Source organism: Rhinolophus sinicus, chromosome 3 (genome assembly GCF_057876585.1).
Source record: "Rhinolophus sinicus isolate RSI-liver-muscle chromosome 3, RSI-T2T, whole genome shotgun sequence".
Classification (NCBI taxonomy): Eukaryota; Metazoa; Chordata; class Mammalia; order Chiroptera; family Rhinolophidae; genus Rhinolophus; species Rhinolophus sinicus.
In genome coordinates this window covers 108,376,713-108,397,473 of record NC_142503.1, presented here as the reverse complement: position 1 = coordinate 108,397,473, position 20,761 = coordinate 108,376,713, and the positions used below count along the sequence as shown (strand labels likewise).

At 41.3% G+C, this 20,761-nt stretch overlaps 1 protein-coding gene and 1 long non-coding RNA gene across 7 annotated transcripts in view; one reads left to right on the top strand and one right to left on the bottom strand.

Moving 5' to 3' along the window:
- MDGA2 (MAM domain containing glycosylphosphatidylinositol anchor 2) overlaps nucleotides 1-6,974 on the bottom strand; it is a 797,923-nt gene extending 790,949 nt beyond the window's left edge. For 2 of the 4 annotated variants that reach the window (XM_074328195.2, XM_088796863.1), the window contains exon 1: nucleotides 5,478-6,974. In XM_074328195.2, coding sequence (XP_074184296.2) covers nucleotides 5,478-5,754 — 277 coding nt within the window. In that variant the 5' untranslated portion in view covers nucleotides 5,755-6,974. The remainder of the gene's footprint in view (nucleotides 1-5,477) is intronic. The other 2 variants (XM_074328196.2, XM_019736030.3) reach the window with 2 other exon arrangements.
- Nucleotides 6,975-7,064: 90 nt separating this feature from the next.
- On the top strand, nucleotides 7,065-19,657 carry LOC148758548 (uncharacterized). 3 transcript variants are annotated; one of them, XR_016020763.1, is made up of 3 exons: nucleotides 7,065-8,289; nucleotides 10,096-10,225; nucleotides 17,241-19,657. It is a non-coding gene; the product is annotated as an uncharacterized LOC148758548 (long non-coding RNA). The 3 variants fall into 3 exon arrangements; XR_016020765.1 differs by lacking the exon at nucleotides 17,241-19,657 and adding an exon at nucleotides 12,609-13,495; XR_016020764.1 differs by lacking the exon at nucleotides 17,241-19,657 and adding an exon at nucleotides 12,606-13,495.
- Nucleotides 19,658-20,761: the final 1,104 nt, after the last annotated feature.

Below are 20,761 nucleotides of genomic sequence, written 5' to 3'. Positions count from 1 at the left end.
AGAAGATGCCTTGACTTCCAACAGCAACAACAAAGACAACAGCAACATTCTTGGGAACTAACAAACAGCGGCATGGGAGACGCCTGAGTTTCTCTCAGCTACAGACGTGGCAAGGTTTTGATTTATGACTTTTCCAGTGTTGTTCTCCCGTTTGGCGAGCTTTTGGCATCTACTGTAATAATTACTATCCTATAGAGCTTATTACTGCTTTTGGATACTCCTTACTGATGTTATTTGTGTATTTAGCCAAGTGATTTTTGATCAATAGTAAACGTATATTGGGATCTCTTAAACTTATATGTATGTGTACTCCTTTGACATGACATTGTTATCAATGTATATAGTTTACTCTTAACTACCTTTACTTCTGACATTAACATATTCTATTAATTGCCTTTGTCTTTTGCTATTACATATTGCTAAATAAATTGATTAGACATTGCTAAATAAATTGATTAGCCCCATTCTAGCATGTGTTCCTCCTCCTCCTTCCTCCCCCCCCCCACCTGCTCATCATTATTGTGGCCAAGATGGTGACGATAAAAGAGTCTGTGTGTGTGCGTGCACACAGGGACAGTTGGGTGAGGGGTTGGAAGAGAGAAGGTCAGAGCTGACTGTATGTGATAGAACTTTAGACTGATTTTTTCATCAACATTTATTACATTCATCTCTTCCTCTCCTTCCACAGGCTGACGCCCTAAATAGGTGTTCAGTCAAAAGCAGTTATCTGATCACAGGTTCACTCCAAACTCGAGCTGGGCAAAAATTGCAGCTCAGGGCACTTGAGATGTGAGTATAGGAACATCCTAGGACAGGATGTAATGGTCAACTGACCTTCCACAGCATCCTTATACTGCTGGGTCAATCTGTCCATCCAGGTTTAATTCAAGTCATGGACAGTCTGAAATAGTTTCCAGATGCTTCCTGCCCATCTTGTCTCCTGGTTCTCAATTCCACTAAGCCTTTTCTATCCAGCTACTTCCTGGGGTGTCATTCTTAATTGTATGAGATTAATTGATATTATTTGAACTAAGTAAATATAGCTTGCTAATTCGTCATACACATGTGTTTGATAAACTTATTCTATTTACTGGTTCTAGCATATCCTGAAAGCTATTTAGGGACAATACATTAACTATTTCAGGACACGAAGTCACTGGTTGATTTGGCTGCCATTAAAAACTCTTCAGACATAAACTTTTATTTTGATTTTCATTTGTAGTGGAGATTTGTCCTGTGCTAATGCAGTTACAATCTTTTATTAGTCTCCTTGGAAATTAAGGGTATGATAGGCCAGATAAAAAAAATACAGTGTGTATAGGTGGAGCAGTTTTTCCTTTTTTGGCAAGACAACTTGCCAAAAAGAGAAGTTTACAGGAGAAGTTTACAGGAGATACGAGTCTCAATATTATGCCATTATCAACAAATCTCTAGAAAACAGTTCCACAGTCCAAACAATTTACTTCCAAAGAATGACTTACAGAGAAAACTCCCCATACTAGGAAAATGCTTTGGATCCCTCAGCTCTAGGTATTTCCGTACGTATACACACATCTGAGGTTTACCTTGCAACTCTTGATGCTGTGTTTAATCAGTTACCCTAAACCAAATGCAGTGAGAGTGTAAAAAAATTAATAATGCCCCAAATGGATACCAGTTGATTGTTTATTTAATAACTTTTGGTTTTCATTGATGTTAACTGAGTAAAAATAAAAGTAAAACAAAATTTTAAAATTATAAGAATGTTCTGAGGAAAAAAATTTGAATACAAATAACTTCTTAAAATTCAAGAGGGGAAAATCTGTAACTTCAGAAAAATGCATTTATAACACCATATAAATATAGATATCTCCAAATGGGTGTTATCCATCAAAATAGTTAATATAGTTGTCTTAGGAAGTCCACATAAGTTAGTTTTTGATGCTGCTCTTTATGAAGAAATTTTTTTGCAATCTTTCTTTCAGAAGTATTTTCCAATAATTTATATTACTGCAATGCCATCTCTGATATATAATATGTAAGGAATATACAGGAAAAGTGTCATTTGTAAAAAATGTTTTTTAATGACAGAATTATTGGTGGAGAGTAGACAGGCAGATATAAATTAAAGGATAATCTCCCTCACTCAGCTGCCCCACACACATATACAAATCTCAGTCATTATGCAGTTAGTTTGCTAAGCAATATTCCCAGATAAATGTCAGTGAGTTTCTAGGTCTATTTCACACTTTAGAACTTCACGTGCGTGCCAAGCTGACTGAGCACAATGGGAAGATTACAGTAACTCAAGACAACATAACCCATACATTAAAATATTCTCAATTACTAAAAATATATATTTGAATTTCATGCTCAGTTTTCCAGCCAAGAAGTGGAAGAGTGAAGGGACTGACTAGCTATTTCAAAAAAAAAGGTTACAATGATACGTTTCCAATCATGTAAATAATATTAGGCTACAATGAAGTGACTTGCCTGAGTTACCTATAACACAAGTTTTATATTCTCTTGAACCTAGCTACTAGAAAACAGTATTAAGTAATAATACTATTTTTAGTGTGTAGTGTGAATGGTTTTACATCTGGAAATACAGGCAAATAAAGGGATACAGGGATAGAGGTTTTTACGCTAGCAAAGTTCCCATCAAGGTCTTTGAAGTCTGTTTATAATTGCCGTGTGTTTTTTTGTGTGTGTGTGTTTTTGTTTGTTTGTTTGTGTTTTTCTAATACATCACTTCCATTTCTCTTCAAATAAAATGTTCAAAACACACTTTATAACCTTACACTATCTCTTATGTCTATGTCCTTTACAACTGATCGATGTTTTATAACTAAATAAAAATAAACTGTTCTCTTCCCCATAAATGCTTCCGCAAATAAAAATAAAACACCTTTAGGTTAAGAAAGGTCAAGATTTACAAAGTCAAAGCAAGGAAATTTGAAGTCTATATCCGTGATTCTCACACTTGAGCATTCAGCAGAATCATGACCTGAGGTAATGAACACAGATTGCTGGGACCCACACTCTGAATTTCTGATTTACAAAGTCTGGGACGTCGATCATTTGCATTTCTAATAAGTTCCCAGGTGAAACGGATGCTAAAGGTGAGGGTTCCCCAGTTTGAGAACCTAATATCTGGGATATGCAAGAGAGATTTGAAATGTCATATATAAATATATTTTTCCACCCACTTAATAGTTTTGACATTTATAATAACCATAGATGCTGACTTGCACACAAAGCTGATTCTATTCTCAGCTAAGTGACTAATAACCATATCAATAGTAAAATAAAACAAACAAACAAAAAGGCCACCACCTTCATCAGATGAAGTTCAGGAGCAGAACTGCCTCCTCTTTCATTATTAAGCAACACGGGCACAAGATTATTCTAATGCAATTGTTTTCTACTTGTCTCCACTCCTAGATCTTACCCTTTTCCACTCCCCAATTTGACACTTGCCAGGAGTCATAATCTGAATTACAAAAAGTAACAGGAAAATGGAACCAAGTCTTTCTAATCCAGACAGTTCCAGCCATGCTCCCCCCCCCACCACCAATCTTTCTCACTTCTCATTATCCCCCCAACACACACACATACACATACACACAATTAAAAAATAATAAAATAAACTCCTTTTGATGGGATGATGTGAACAAACGGGAGAGAAAGACTTGGGCATGGGCTAAAAGGAATTCAGACTCTCCCATGCTAAGGAACAGCGCCTTGAGAAGGCTCTAACGCCAGCATTCCTCCATCTCTGGAAGCCTGGCCACTCTCAGCTGCTGGGGACACCAGAGTCTGGCAGAAGTCAAAGAGCACTAAATAAATCACTGCTCTCCTCAAGGCCCCAGCGCCTGCCAACCGCTAAGAGGTAGGACCTGCTTGGAGTCTCAGCATCTCTCATACAACACACCACCACCACCACCATTTAGCAAGCTCTGTTCCATCTGGGAACGAGGGAGCAGGAGAGGGAAAATAAAGATGCTCAAAGGTGGGATAAAGTGAAGGTTTCTTGTCCAGAGCCAAGGAGGCAACTAGGAAGACACAAAAGGGGCGTGGCAGAAGGGCCAGCTGGCGCAAGGCCAGAGCTCCTACTTAGGGGCGGGGTGGGGGTGGGGGGTGGGGGAGGGGGAGTCCTCCCGGCCACCCTCCAACACTGCTGGGCCCTGGACAGAACACAGTGGAGAGATTAAAGGCTGGGTCGCATCTCCTGCGTTCTTTCTCAAACACCCACCCACTGTGCACTCGGTGATCTCAGAGTTTGAGGATTCAAGGTCCCCTTGTACCCGCGCCCACTCCGCAGTCCGCAGTCAGGTCTAGGGTCTGCAGGGGAAGGTCCAGCATTTCCACACTCATGCCATTTGCCCCGGGGGTTGCCACTGACTTAGCACTGCAGTACTAGGGTCCAAACTCCCGAGTGAGACAGGGGGCAGTGGGCTGGATTTACAGCACACATTCTCAGGATATTGGCCCTAGGGGAGCTGTGGGCGAGTTCTGTCCCCTGAAGGGCTGTTTTCCTAATCTCCCACCATACCTCGAGATCACAAAAGTTATTTTTCCTTTATGGCACCGCCTTCTTGTCCCGGGAGAAGACGCACTTCGGCCAGAACCCGGGTGTGTGTGTGTGTGACTCTATATTTTCCGTCCCGAAAGCCAAGGGTGCCAACTGCTGACAAGCAAGGGAACCTGGATTTGCTCCTGAGGACTTAAAAACCTCCGAATTAACAAGCTCGCCCTTCTCCCGGTCCTAACCTGTCCAGACCTGGGTTTTCCAGAGAACTGGGACTGTGTTCCAGTTGCAGTGAGCTGGTGTCCTGCCCCGGTGCCGAGACGCGCGGACGTGGCCATCCGTTCATTCATGTATTTGCTCATCCATTCACACAAACATGTTTCTTAATTGTGTCTGGCACCGAGAATCTTGCCTGCTATTTTCCCCTCCCCAAGTCAGTGCTCATGGCAACGGCCGGTGCAGAATGCAACTCAACTGTCACCCCACTTCCTGAGCCGGAAAATCAAGTCATTTAGGCATTCACACACAAAAAGGAAAAGGTGTGTGTGGGGAGGGGACGGGGGCGGAGAGCGATGGGGAGCGCACTGGGGTCACATTCGAAGCCTCCCTTTGGGGGAAACCGCAGCACCGATACCGCGGCACGCGGGGAGCCAAATTATTAAATCAAAGACTGGTAGAGCTTGGGTCCCCAGGAGGGATAAATCAAGTGCAAAGCCACTCGTTCGCAGGAGTGCAACGCTGCCGGCTCGACCCAACTCCGAGCCCGAGCCGAGGTGCTGGGGGAGCGGCTCACAGCCCAATCCGCAACGCGCTCGCTGTCTCCTTACAGCTCCCAATAACGTGATGGAGTGTGAATCAAATGCCACGCCGGGAGGGGCCCCGGGACTGCGCGAGTCGTGCTTTCTCGCTCACCAGCCTATCTTGCCTAAGAATCACAAGGTCACGATAGCGTCGCGATTCCACTTACCGTACACTCCTTGGCCAGAGATCCCCTCCAGGAGGACTGTTAGCAGCCACACGAGACCGTACACTAAATCCATCTTCACGTGAACACGAACATATCCAGCCCAGGGGGGACGCAGCGGGACCTTCTGGAGGCCGGTGGCCAAGCGAGTGCGCTCCACTCGCTCACGGGCCGCGCCGAGGTGCCCGGGACCCGCTCGCCCAAGGAAGCGCCGTCCGTCCGTCCTTCCCCGGCCGCGGCCGTGAGCGGAGCGCAGGAGCCCCACACACCCCACACTCATGCACGCACGCACACACAGACACACAGACACACTCCCACAACACAATACCCTGACACACACACGCACGCCTCACTCACACCGGGCGCCTGGGAAAATCGCAGACGCCGGGGAGGAGCGGGGGGCGTGATGGGAAAGGGAGCCGAGAGGCGAAGTGTTCTTCAGGGCAGCGGGCTCCAGTCTCCGCAGCGGCGGCTGCGGCGGCGGCGACGCGCTGGGCTGGCGGCGGGCGCGGGCAAGGGGCCGGGGGTGCCGAGCGGTGCGAGCCCGGCGCGGACAGCCTCGGAGCAGGAAGTGGCCTGTGACTCGGGGCACAGAGCAGGAGCTTCCTCGCCTGTGTTCGCTTTTACAAAGTAACTCGCGAAGGTCCCCGGAGGAGCGTCAAGCGGCGGCAGCGGCCCGCCCGCCCGCAGTCCGGAGCCCCCAGCCCTGCTGTCTTGCCTTCCCCCATTCCATCAGTTGCCATTGCAACGCCAATCCTATTACACGATACAGGCTCGCATCGCCAAGCGGGGAGAGGAGGAAGAGGAGGAGGAAGGAGGAGGAGTGGGACTAGGGGGACCGGGGTGGGGAGGAAGGAAAGGGAGGCGGAGGAGGAAGGAGGCGAGGGACCGACAGGGCGCAGAGTGTGCGTCTCTAGCTCTCTCGGGCGACAGCCTCAGCCTCCGCCGCCACCTCCACCACCACCGTTCTCCAAAATAGGCTTCAGCGCCCCGCCAGCGAAGAGGGGCCTCGGGCCGGCCGCACCAATTCCGGGAGCCGAAGGCAGAGTCCAGGCACCGCCACTTGCGAGAGAGGGAAGCAGAGACCGGATCCGCACACACGTCTACGCGAGCTCACCCGCCCCACGCGCGTCCTCTTGGCTTCCGCGCCGCCCCCGCCAGGTGGAGGGGTGGGGGCCGTCGGGACCCGCGGGAGTTTAGAGGAGGGAGCCGCAGAAGGGGTTCCCCGCCTGGGCTAACGTAGTGCTGGCATCCGGAGGTGAACGCGGGATCGGCCGCCTGAGGACGACACCCGGCTGGCTGCGCGGCCGCCGCTCGGGCCCCAGCTGCGGCAGGGGTCCCCGGGCCGGGCGGCGGAGCGCCCAGGGCTGGACGCCGGCCGGAATCCCTGGGTGTGCGCCGGAGTGCGCGCCGCGGAGGCCAACAGGAGAGGAGGAGGAGGGCGACGCCGAGAGCTGGCGGACCGGCTGCCGGGCTGCCAGGAGGAAGGCTGTGTGTGGTCACGTTGTGCGCTACGTGCAGGGAGCGCGAGCTGCTAGCCGCAGCCGGGCGACGTCAAAGCCGGGTGCGCGGCTCAGTCGCCTTCCTCCGCGCTCTGCTCCTCCTTCGCTCGGCCTGCCTGTGGCAGCCCTGGAGCTGGTCAGGATGGACAGCGCCGGGAGGCTCCGCGAGGCCAGCCGCATCCGGCCTCCAGCCTTCCCCGCCCAGGCCCTTCCCCGTCTTTCCGCGAGCTCCGCGGCGGCAGACGCCCGTTACTGTTTCTGATGCCACTGTGTGCGTTCGCTCGCGGAAGGGCCAGCCACCACCTTAGACCGGGAGTAATTACAGGACCCAACTATCCCCTCCCCGCCGCCCAAGGTCTTCCAGGATCCGTTCCGCTTGACTAGAGGGCAGAACAGGCCACAGCACTTGGAAGCGGCTTCGTTTCTTTCGCATTTCTGTCCTTTCAAATGGAAATGTGGTCATCACAGCAATGAAGGCTCCAGGGCAGAAACGCTAGGAGTTCAGAGCTTAGTTTAATATGCGCTGTCTCCTACTAAAGTTAACAGCTTTGAAAATCTTTTCTCTTTGGGGGAAAAGAGAGTCTCGTTGAGGCAGAGCTAGCTCTGATGTTTGAGGACCTTAAGAAATTCATCGTTATAAGAAGGATTAGAAAATGCAAGGCATCTTTCATTTACATTGGAACTAGTGGAGACTGACTTGACCAAAAATTAATAGGAAAAACTGGAAATACAGTATTGGTCTGATCTGTTTTTGTAACCACAATAATTAGTGCTTCCTGCACGCAATCCACTTCGTTGAATATACTATTCTTCACTGATTCAAACAGCATTGGAATGGGAAGTGTTTAAAATAGCTAAAAACGTGTATTTATACACGTGTTACTAAAGTAATTGCTATTGGAAAATCTGGAGCATAGTATCCATTTATCTGCTCCCATAATAGACTGATAGAACACCCAGGTCCCTCTCCTCCTGCGACTTGTGCTGGGGGGAGGGGACTCCAAGCATTAGAAAATGAATAGACTCCGTTGTTTATACTAAGGTCCTTTTCCTCACTTAAGTTAGTTGTGCATGTTTATTTTATAGGGTGTGATCTAGTGCTGACCCTCTGGGGTGCAAGATGAAAGGAACCAAGAAGGTTGAGAGGGTCCCAAAGGATGCCTCACATCATATTAAGAACCCACCCCTTCTTCATGAAATGCCATTTTCACATAGATAGAATTAAGTATCAGGCTAGAAGCAACTCTCAACGCCTGGCATTTCGGAAGAGGAATGAATGAAGCTCACTCAGTGGTCACCTGTGGTCGTTGGGGGTAAGGGAATTGTCTTCTGTTTGTGGAGATCCGTCTTATAAAAGTAGATTATTCCTGCATACTGCAGCACAGCAGTTGCGTGGTCAGTAAACTGCAACTCCTCTGAGATCGCAGCTCAGAACCTGTCTTGTCCACGATGCATTTATGCCCAGATTTTAGCTGCTCATGTTCGGAAATAGTACTTCACCTCCATATTCACTCTGTCCTTTTTAAATTCTTATTTATGCAATCCATCTTTTTGAATGATTTTGGAACTCTAAATTGAGGTATTTTACTATCCCAAAGAGTCAACGTATCACTTTGACAAAAGAACCCAGACAAATGGTGACTACTTTTCTTCACCTTCAAAATTAGGAGATAAGCTTCAGAAACTCCGGGACTTTCTTTTACAAGTAGTGCCCATCTCTGCCTAGGAAAGGACCATACCCCCATGGAGCCCTCAGCAGTTCCTGAGTGAACTAATTGGAGCTTGTAGAGAACTTAGAGAATGTGGTCATTTTACAATTTATTTCAATTAGGGAAACAGCCATGTGTACGTATCTAATATGGGCTAAGCCTTATCTTGGCTATTGTACATTCAAAGATATCATGTATGATAGAATCCCTCCCTTTAAAAAACACACAGTCTAATAGGGTATGTTGGTCAACAACGGTACCACTACATCAGTTGACACTACAAGTCCCATATGAATAAAATCCCAGGACACATAACAGCAAATTTTACATGCAATCATTAATTGGGTGATATGACAGTAAGAATAAAAATTGCACAGACTTAATGTTTTTTTTCTTTCTATGAAAAAATACTGGGTAGATTACTTATAGAAACAATTGGCCAATTCAATCCACCAAGGTTTGGTTTTGTTTTTCCTGGAATTCAACATTTTTAGGCTGCTCTGACCAAACAGGCATGATATATACAACCACACCTGGGCACTAGCTATTGAAAGCCTCCAGGTGGTGAACCTGAGCTGAGGCTTACCAACAGACAGGCAGAGAGATGGTTTATCAGAGAGAAGGGGAGGAGCTCTAGAAAGCAGGTCTAAAGGCTGTGATGAAATCACACCCAGGGCACTCTTTGTGGCCCAATTAGAGCAGTTTCCCACAGGAGTGTGTCAATAACTTTAAGGATCGTCAGCTTCTTGGATTTTGCATAGTGAGTACAGACATTGCATAGAAGCCAAATGAATCCCTCATTGTATTACTGCCAGGTCCCACTCAGGAGTATTCTTCACTCTCTAGTGGGAGCAGCAATGGACACGTTATCATTTGTGATGACAGGATGCTGAAAATTTAGGGGCTCTCCTCTGACAGCTTTAATTACCATAATAACCTGTTATAGTTATATTGACTATAGTTTCATTTCAAATTTCTATCTTCATCCTCTAATATGAGCATGATGTCCCAACCTAGGTAGCTTGAGAAAGGCAATGTCATGGAGGAAGTCACGGTGTGGCAGGAGATCCACCCACAGTAGTAGGGCAGAAATGAGAAAAATAAGTAACTCTGAAGATACAGCTGAGTAGGCAAAATCAGAATATCAGTGGCAAATCTGTCCTTTCTTTCCAATTTAGCCTCTTCCCACAAAGCAAAGACCAGCTCTTATATAATATTTATGGTTGCTCCCTGTTCCCCCACTGGCCTTTAAATCACACTGACTCCCATACACACTATTTTCTTGCCAGTTTATAAAAACAAACAAGAATGTAAAAAGTATCAGTGGCATATAGGAAATCTCTCAGGAATCTTACACCCTGATCTGTTGCTTCATAGTTCCTTTGCTTGCCTTGTTGTTCTTGGTTACAGGTTCCCGGCTCACATCACAGTTTCCTAGGACTATAACCCACCCTGTATCATTCCTCGGTTGGCTGCAGATCTCGACCCCTGGCCTAGCCCTTTTATCCTGAGGCTGAATCTATTTTCAAAATCTGTTAAGGTAAGCTCCATTGGTTGACAGCCCAGACTTGTACCTCAGACTCCAAACTACCACCTCCACAACCTCTACTCAATGGACTAGATCTCTTTAAAACTTACCAAGATCACGATAAAGTTTGATTAAACCCAAAAACGGAACCATTCCTACGGGTCACACACTCTTCTGTCCTGGTAAATGGTGTCTAGCCAAATGCCTGTCCTCCTAGTTTTATTTTCTCCTACCATACGTAGGAATAGCTTCCTGCATGCACGCTTAGAAATCTAAGCAGCTTTACATAGAATGTGGGCGAGAATGAGAAACAGCATAGCATCGGGGATCCCAGGTGCTGGTCATTTCCAGGAGACAGGCCGTTGTTCATAATCACAGAACCCAGACACTGGTTTTAAGTATGAGACAAGGGTTTTGTTTTGGGAAACAGGATTGTCCCTCAATCGGGCTTTAGGGAGAACTAAAAGGGCAATGAGAAAGGCAACTGCTAATATTAGAAATAAAGAAGCATATCGCATCCCCATTGTATGGACTGAGAGAAGGCAAGAGGAGATATGGCTTGAGGAAGCAACAAAATACCCAGAGAATAATCCCTGGAGGTAGCAAAGCGAGGGTCCAAATCAAAACGGAGGGTCGGAGGAGAGGCTGAATGCATGGAGCCTGTTTTGAGAGGATGCCAAGGTAAATTGTTACCAGATGATGGGGCTAAGGTCTCAGATATACTGTGGCTGTTAGTGAGGGATGTGGGACAAACCGAGGAAAGTAGAGGCAGAGACAGAAAACGTGAGGCAAGTGCCTTGTTATTCCTCTATCTTCAGCTTAAAAATTGCACATTTCTAGAGTTTTTACTCACCATAAAGAGCATCCCTTTCACAGACTTTCTTTTTTTTTTCTTTTTTTTTTTTTTTAAGACAGGCTGACTTGTCTCCTGTCTAGACTTCCAGGATTTTGTGAACCATTCAGGTTTTTGATACAGTTTGCATCTGGAACTCGTAATGGTTTTTAAGAGCCTACCCACATATACCATTGCTTTTGTAGTTTTACTAGCCCTGCCATGGACTTATTCTGGCATGTCTCCCTCTGCTTATAATTCTGACACTATCTCAGGAACAAATCCAATGCTCATTTGTTCTAGATTAGAAGATGTTCAGTGCAGGGCAGTGTAACATAGTAGGTAAACATCTGCGCTTTGACAGCAGACTGCCTTGGGCTTGAATCCCTCACATCAATGACTTTGATATTTCCCTTATCCCATAAAATGAAAAGAGCAAGAGGTTATGAAGAGTTTTATATAAAGTAATACATGTAAGATGCATAGCTCAGCACCTGGCACATAGTACTCAATATATTATTATTATTATTCAGTATTTTTCTTGATATTTGCTGGTTGTTGGCGAGCATTAGTAGAGGGGGCTAATAACTTGAATGATTTCCATTTTGAGGTTAGCTGACAGCTCAGAACCTTTAGTTTTATAAGTATGATGAAGTGTTTATCTCTGAACGCATTACTTCACTTGCTTTCATTCAAAGTGCATCTGTCCCATTTCTGTCCAGTCACATTAAATTCTGAAGTCTTCTGTTTATCTGTAATGTGTTGGCATTTCAGTATGTAGGAATAGCCTTAATATCTTCTGAAAACTTGGAAATTTGAGAGTACAATTCTTCCTCAAGATTATTTTTGAAAGTGCTACATTCCTGGATGTATCCTTGGAGAAGGCCCTAGCTTAAGTATTAACACAGAGAAGTTTCTTCTTATCACTATGCTTGGTTTATTATCTTTTAAAAACGGATTAGTATGAAGTGATGCTCACACTTCTAGGTCACCAACAGACCAGATTAAAGATTAACAGGAAAGTTGGATTAGAAATCTTGTGGTGGAAATATAAAGGAACCCTCTGTTCCTGACAAAGAAGTGATTTCAGTAAACCACAGATAAGATGTAAAGGACTAGAAGAGCTGGACAAAAATGTTCCTCAGGATTCTATATTTGAAGCAATTTACAGATGTGCACGTAATAGGAAATAAAGAAAAGGAAATTTGGGTTGTAATCAGGTGGTTGGTTCAAAATTTATCATCACAACACTAATTTATAATATAATAAATATAATAATATAATTATAATATAATATAAAGTAATATATCATACAATATAGTATAAATGCAGCTTTTAACATTCTCTGTAATTAAACTGCTAACAAGCTACTTGTATCAGCTGGTGGTTGGAAAAACTCCAGGAAGCAGTCCCTTCTTGGTTTCAAACTTAGTCTCTTAATGTAACTGCCAAGTTTTTCTGGGTTTCTCTCACGCGTTCTTCTCCTTGTCCTCAGCCCATGAGTGTCTGGTTCATGTTTTGTCCTGATACTAGTGACAGGTGTCTTCTTCTTCCATCCAGCAGACATTGCTCGTATCTTCTCCCACTGGCTTCAAGTCCTAACGATACAGATTCCACCTCATTCCAACCTCCGGCTTCTCTGAGACTTTTAGCCAATGAAACACTTTTCCATTCTTCTCTGGAGCCACCAGGAAAGTCTGTATCTCCTACACACCACTCACATTGGAAAATCAAACAGAACTATTTTTCATTATTTCTTTATCTGAATATACCATGTTGATATTTCTATTGCTTTGTAGAATCCCTGGTCTGCACTCAATGAGGCATTTTCATCCAAGAGTTAAGGCACGTTACCAAACACAAGCTTTCTGTACCATGGAATTCTTAAAGTTTAAGAAGGTTATTATTCCCTATGCAGCCACAAGACAGGACAGGGACCTGCGTATTCTGAACTTCCAAGCTGCTGTCTCTTTTTCCTTCTCCTCTCTCTGTAGGTTCCATCTCTCTCCCCCACCATAAGCCATCTACCAGGTCAGAGGGGTGTTCACCTTCTTTCTAAAGGGGAAAATGAACCTCGTTTCAATTTTGCATTATCCTCCTCTGTGGATCAAGCATTTACAGCCCAGGTCTGGGAATTTCCCTCCAAATCTTTTTTTTTTTTTTTTTTTTTTTTTTTTCCTTAAATGCCTGACACTTCTTTTTCACCTTGGCTTATGCCCTTTTCCTGAGGGGATGCTAAACTTCAATAAATATAGAACCCTAGAGCAGCAAGAATTGCAGGGAATCAGAAACAAATTGAATACAGGATCATATTTTAAATATTAGTTATAGCTACACAGCCCATTTCTCTATAAATAAGTTAGTAAGGGGGTAGGACCAGACCCTGCCTATTTGGGGTAGCCCAGGAAGACAGAAAAAAAAAAATGTATGGAAGCTCGAGAATAGATCCAAATGAGTAGAGGGTTTGGGGGTCGGGGTGGGGGTAGGGAGAATTCCTGGAGAAATCAATGAGAAGGGCCTTAAAGGAAGGAGAAAAAAATCCTGTAGGCAGGAAATTCTTTATTAGAAGGATGGAGAGGCAAGGATTCCAGCATGCCACCAAACGAGGAAAGAAAATAAGACCAGCCAAAAAAAAAACATATTGTGGCTGAGCTCTCTGATGTGGTTTAACAAGCAAAATTACAACAAGACAGAGGAGGGAGGAGGAGAGAAGCACAGGGATCTGTACTGGGTTGGGTAGTGTCTCTCCTAATTCATGTCCTTCTCAGTATCTCAGAACTTGACCTCATTTGGAAATAGGGTCATAGCAGATGTTATTAGTTAAGATGAGGTCATACTGGAGTCAGATGGGCCCTGAATCCAATATGACTCATGTCCTTAGAAGAAAAAGAGAAGGCACAGAAACAGACACACATAGGGGGAAACACCATGCGACAACAGAGGCAGAGACTGGAGAGCTGTGTCTACAAGTTAAGGAATACCAGGGATAACTGCCAATACCGAGGGTTAAGAGAAGGGAAAGCAGCACATTCTCTCCTAATGCATTCAAAGAGAGCCTGGCCCTGCTGACCCTTTCATGTGGGATTTCTAGCCTCCAGAAGTGTAGGAGAATTAATTCTGCTTGTCATAAGCCACCCAGTTTGTGGTGCTTTGTTACAGAAGCCCTGAGAGACTAACGGAAGAGCTCTCTCACTTGTCCCTTGGGCAAGAGTCAACACAAAGACCATTTGGCTGCGATCTGGAACCCCTCTCTCAGACCCTTCCTTTAGGAAGCTTTCTTTTAAATCATTATGGAACCACACTTTCCAGCTTGGACAAATTAAATAACCTCAGTAGCACATAACATTCCACATCTATAAAATATACTGCTTACTCAGGAGAATATGAGTGTTAAATGGAATAATGCTTGCTAAAACGTAGGTGAACGAGCCCTTCTTGGGTTCCCCAGGGAAACCAGGCTTGAAGAACTACTATTCCCAAGTTCACTTTGATGCAGGTAGAAATGTGAAGCTTGGGATGTCCAAAAGAAGAAGCAAAGAATTTTCTGTCCTCAGCATTCTCCTGTGTGTATCTGATGAATACCTTGTATTCAGCAAAAGCCTGGAAAAAGGAAACCTCTCACTTTTTCTCTTTCCTCTCTTTTTTTTTTTACTCTCCTGTGACCAGAAGAGGGGACTCTGCCTCTTCTTCTTGTCCATCCCCATTAAGTAAAACTCACTGAGAGCAGCCATTTTCAAATTTCCTTTTCTTGCCATTTTTTAAATCACAGCCTATGACAATATAGTTTATATCATGACACAGTGCACACACACACACACACACACACACACACACACGCATACATCCAAAGCACTTTTTTTCTCATACAGCGATTATCTTTACACATGTAAAATATTTTGATGTGTTCTTTTCTATTCCATTCCATTCTCCTTCATATTATTTTATTTGCAAAAAGTATTGGTCTGACCATAGCAAATTTATTCCATAACTCCTTAACGGGTCAAGCATCATCATTAAGTGCAAATGCCTGGCTTTTGACATGCAAAAGTGTTGCTAATAAATAAATAAATAAATAAATAAATAAATAAATAAATAAATAAATAAGCAAATTATTCTCTATCTAACAAGCCTGAAAAGATCATGTACCTTAACTCTCTTGACCTAAGACAATAAATCTCTTGGTTAGCCCTTGGAGAACGGATAACTATTAACGATACATTCTGAATGATATACTTCTTTACCTGTTTTGTATTCCCCCCTTTTTTTCATTCAATATAGTGGGACATCTTTCCATGGTATTAAGTGATTATCTTCAGTAACATTTTTAATGATTGAATAAGCACCCCAATGTATGGATACAATGTAATCATTTAACCGAGCTCCCTTTGTGGGGCATTTGCTTTGTTTGAAAAGCTTATATTCTAATGAGAATATAATGAACAATAAACAAGCAAGCAAACAACCAATAAAGATAATTTCAGATTGCAATAAGTATTTTAAAAAAGTGATGTGATAGAATATGAAAGGGTTGGGGATTGATTAGATAATATCATCAGGAAAGTGATTCTGAAATAGACCAAAAGGATAAAAGGCCTACCATATAAAGAGATGAGGAGAGATCTATAGACAAAGGGAAAAATAAGGGTGCTTGGAGTTTAATGCATTGAAGAAACAGGAGGAAGGCTTTCTGAGAAGTAGTTAGGGACCAACTCATGAAGAGCTTTTATTCTTAGTGCAAGTGGAAGCTCCTAGAAAACTCAGGGAGATAAGAGATTGAGAGCTACAGCGAGCTACAACAAGCTAGGGCTAGGAAAAGAGAGAGAGACTATTCCAGGTGAGAAATGAGCCTATAGTCAGCAGAAATATTGGGTATGGCTATTGAAGAATCTATTTGGGCACTGACCAAATGAAAGTTAGAGTACATTTCAGAGTTTTGAAAACAATTTACATACACCAAGGAACATGGATTGTTTCTGAATTTATTTAGTTGTTTTTTTTTTAAGTTTGTAATAATATTTTGTAGTTTTGTTTGTATATGCATACCATGTTTCCCCCAAAATAAGACCTAGCCGGACCATCAGCTCTAATGTGTCTTTTGGAGCAAAAATTAATATAAGACCCGGTTTTATATTATATTATGCTATATAAGAACGGGTATTATATTATATTATATAAGACCCGGTCTTATATTAAATTAAAACCGGGTCTTACATTAATTTTTGCTCCAAAAGACATCTTAGAGCTGATGGTCTGGTTAGGTCTTATTTTCAGGGAAATACAGTATATCTTGTACATTTTTGTAAAATTATGCCTTATTACTAGGAATGAGACATTTTTAAAATTGTATTTTCTAATTGATTATTGTTGGTATGTAGGAAAGTTATTTAACTTTATTATACTCATTTGACAACCAGATGAAATTGAATACTAAGTCTATTTTTCTCTTTCTTTGTCTTGAGTTTATCAGTAAATGAGAGGTCGCATAATCTGCTAATAATGATAAATTTCATTGCTTCTTTACATTAGTATGAGTCTCCGCTTCTCCCTTTTTGTGAGACTTCATTGGCAGGAATTTCCATTATAAAACTGAAACATGTTAGTGATGACATTTAAGATTTTAATTGGAATGCTTCTAGCAGTTCACAGTTCAGAAAGCCATGGAATGTTGGTTTCAAATGGATATACAATTCCCAGTGTAATAAAAGGTTGTTTGTGCTGTTCCTTGTTGTTGATGTTGTTTTTCTTGGTTATTTCCGCTCCTGATCCAACATGCATGCTAATGAATTTAACGAAATGTCTTTTTGCCCTAATTATAATAATTGTATGGTAATTTTAATCCTAGATTTATTGTAACAATGTATTAGGGTTCTCCAGAGCAACAGAACCAGTAAGATATATACGGATATACATAAGAAGAGATTTGTTACAGACATTGGTTCATGTGACTATGGAAGTCAGGAAGTCCCGAGATCTGCTAACTACCAGCTGGAGACACAGAAATGATGGTGGTCCCCTTCAGTCCGAGTCTAAAGACCTGAGAACCAGGGGTGCTGATGGTCTAAGTCCCAGTGATGGTATTAAGTCCTACGGCTCTAGCATCAGGAACTCTGGGGTCCAAGGGCAGGAGAAGATGGATGTCCCAGCTCAAACAAAGAAAGCAAGTTTACCCTTCCTCTGCCTTTTTGTTCCTTTCAGGCTCTCAGTGGATTGAATGATGCTCACCTGCTTTGGGGAAGGCGATGTACTTACTCAGTCTACTGATTTGAATGCTAATCTCTTCCAGAAACACCTTCACAGACACACCCAGAAAACATATTTGAGTGGCTATCTGGGTAAATACCAGGAATTTACCTGAGTAGCTTAGCCCAGTCAAACTGACCTATAAAATTAACCATCCCAAATGACCATGACAACTACCACGAAAACTTATAATGGACTACTTATAATGGACTTAGCATGTTGCTAAGTATCGTGTCATTTAATCATCACAGTAAATCTAGAAGAAAGACAGCATTTCCATCTGCAAAAGCTGAGGTTAAATTTATATAGGTTAAATTATTGGTAGATATAGACCGCTAAATACCAATCTACCCTGTGCAAAACCACTTTGATGAATTCTGATGTATTTAATCAATTTTAATTTCTATTAATATTAGTATGGATAGCTTATGTTTGTTGAGAAATTATATAACAAAATATCTAAGCCATTAAAATTTAATACTTTTGAACTTTGAAATCACCATATGAAGTAGGACATATCATTACTCACTTGATAGATGAGGAAACTGAAGCACAGAGGACTTATTATGTTGAATTATTTTTGTGTTTTTGAAAAACACACTTGTAATAATGTGTTAAGGCTTTAATAAAGTACTCAATTTAATAATAATTTTATTTAGAATTTTCTTATATTTATATTCTTATTTAAAACTAGTCTGTGCCATAATCAAAGATTAAGTGGGAAGCTTGTAATTTTTATGTATGAGCTCCAGAATATCATAGAAAATATTACAAAAAGGTTCAAAAGAACACACCTGCTAGTCATTTGGACCTGCATGTTTTGAAGGGCACTAGTTAATCTATTGGTTAATCTGTTAGTGTATTAAATCTATGGTATTGTAATAAATGATGTATTTCTTAACCTTGCATGGTTGCATTCTTAATGTTGCATTAGTGGTCTATTAGCCACATGTCATTTAAATGGGAGTTACCACATTTAGTTTTCTAGACTTATTTCAGTTTAAGTTATTCTCTCTACTCCTATTCTGAAGGCAACCCAGAATAAATGGCATCATTCTTCATGTTGTTAGTTGGTAGTCAGGAAGAATTTTCCTTGGTTTATATTCTTTAGGCTATTCTGAATTCTGTTAAACTGTCTTTGTTGCTTACAAGAGACCTGAAAAGAGAATGATGGGATCGCAAATAAAATCTTTTATAATACATATCTCACTCTAGAGCAACAGAAATGAAACTGAGATGAATTCAACACATGTCATCAACTTTGAAAGTGGGAGAATTCTTGCTTCAAAATCTTGGAGAAAATACTCAGAACCATAAGGGCATAAAAATCCCTGTACCCAATGCATTGTGTATTCCTATTCCTTTTATCATCAACTTCATAGGAAAGAAAAGGAATCAAAACCACAATGTGTGAATGAAAAGGTATTACATGGGTAGTAATATTAATTCATTTCAAACACTTGTTAAATCCTATACAGGAAAGCATGGCATTTGTATAAGGTTCTGGCCTTACTCTCTTGGTCTACCCTGGAGGTCCTTTGCAATTTTAATGAAGAATTCATCAAATAAATGAATGACTTCCCACCTTAAGCACCTCAGCCTGAGGGATTCCTCTAGTTATAGAAACACAGAGGGTTTGGGGAAGAAGTAAGTCAAAGGTATGGGGCAGTTAATGCCCATAATCACATGAACAAATTCCTGTAATAAATATCTTCTTATGCATGAGTATATCCTTATTATTAGTTCAAACAATAAGGACACTTGTTAGTAGACAAACACTTTAGCTTCCTTATCCCTTGGTGGGAAAATTCTCTCAGCAAAGAGTTTGCAAGTCTGAGCACCAGTTGATATAGTTACAAATGTCAGAATCTCCTTTTTTAAAGACTGAATAATATTCCATTGTACGTACATGTGCCATAATTTTTTTTTTATCCATTCATCTATTGATGGACACTTAAGTTGTTTCCATAACTTGGTTATTGTGAATAAAGCTGCGATGTCATACAATTTTAGTAAATATCAATAATTACTATGTTTGTTTTACATATCCTATCTTATTTATTTTAAAAAATCTTTATGGAATTGTAATGTACCTACAGAAAAGTGCACATGTTGTAAGTGTATAGCAAAATGAATTTTCTCAAACTGAACACACTTGTGTAAACAGCACCAAGATAAAATAATAGACTGTTACCAGCACCCCCAAATCTCCGCATCACACATCGTTTTCAGTTACTACTCATACTAACAAAGATAAACACGATTCTAACTTGCATGGGTCTTGTAAGCAAAAAACACACATCCTGTCATTTGACCCATCCATCTACCCTGCTCTATTATATGTTATTTATTCTAATCTACAGGTAAAACCATTCCCTAACCTCACCATGCTTTGCATATAAACACATATAAAATTTTTCCAAAAATTTTACTGGAAAGCTATTTCCTCAAGTAAAAATGAACTAAAACCTGGATTTAGTGAATTGAACTTAGATGTATAATAAAGGAGTAAATGGCACAGTTTCACTATAAGGGTTTGGACTAAGTGGAAAAATAGTATCCTGTATTCAAAGATCATATAAGAAACATACTACCCTTCCTACCTTTAAATGGATTATTTTGTTAAGAAACTATGCAATTCCATTAATAATATCCTTATATTGAAGCATTACCTTCTAACTTTAATCCAGGTTTACAAGCAATTGTTTATTTAGATTTAAGTAACAAGTCTATGTTCAAAGTTTTATTTTTGCCTTAGATGTATTTTATAATAACAATTTTATTTTTATTAGAATACATCTTTTGATTTAAAAAATTAGTTTTGTATTTATAAAGTGCTCAAACTAATTAATTATAACATGACAAAATGCAATGTATTTCTGGAATAGTCTTTGCCTTTAATACAGAGCAATTCCATATTCATTAGATACTTCCTTATATGACAGACAAATGTCTGAAGAAACAATTACTGCAGTGTCTGACTCAGTGTATTATCTATTCAGCTAAAATGTAGCCTTCTTCTTGTTAACACAGAAATAAAGAGCTAATAGTGAACTTCATCAAGCTACTTATTTGCATTTCAGAATAATGCCTGGCTTTTATGTTCATTTTCCATCTTGAGTTAATAATTCTTTAAAAAACTTAAATTGTAAATAGGAAACTGATACAACATATCTTGTTAATCATCACTTTGTGATAAATTCTAGGCCTGTAATAAAATGTTCATGTTTTTCCTCCTTAAATGATACGAACCAAATATATATTCTGACAATTCAAATAATAACATAATCATATTTAGTTAACAAAAATTCAAGTAAACAAATATTGATTTCTTACCAATTGTTAAAAAATTAAAAGTACAAAATAAAATAAGAATCTTTAAGTTGTTACAAATTATTGAAAATAATGTCTATTATTTTGACCTTAATTTTCAAGCTACCTAAAGACTTCATTCTCAGAAATAGTGACTTGTAGCA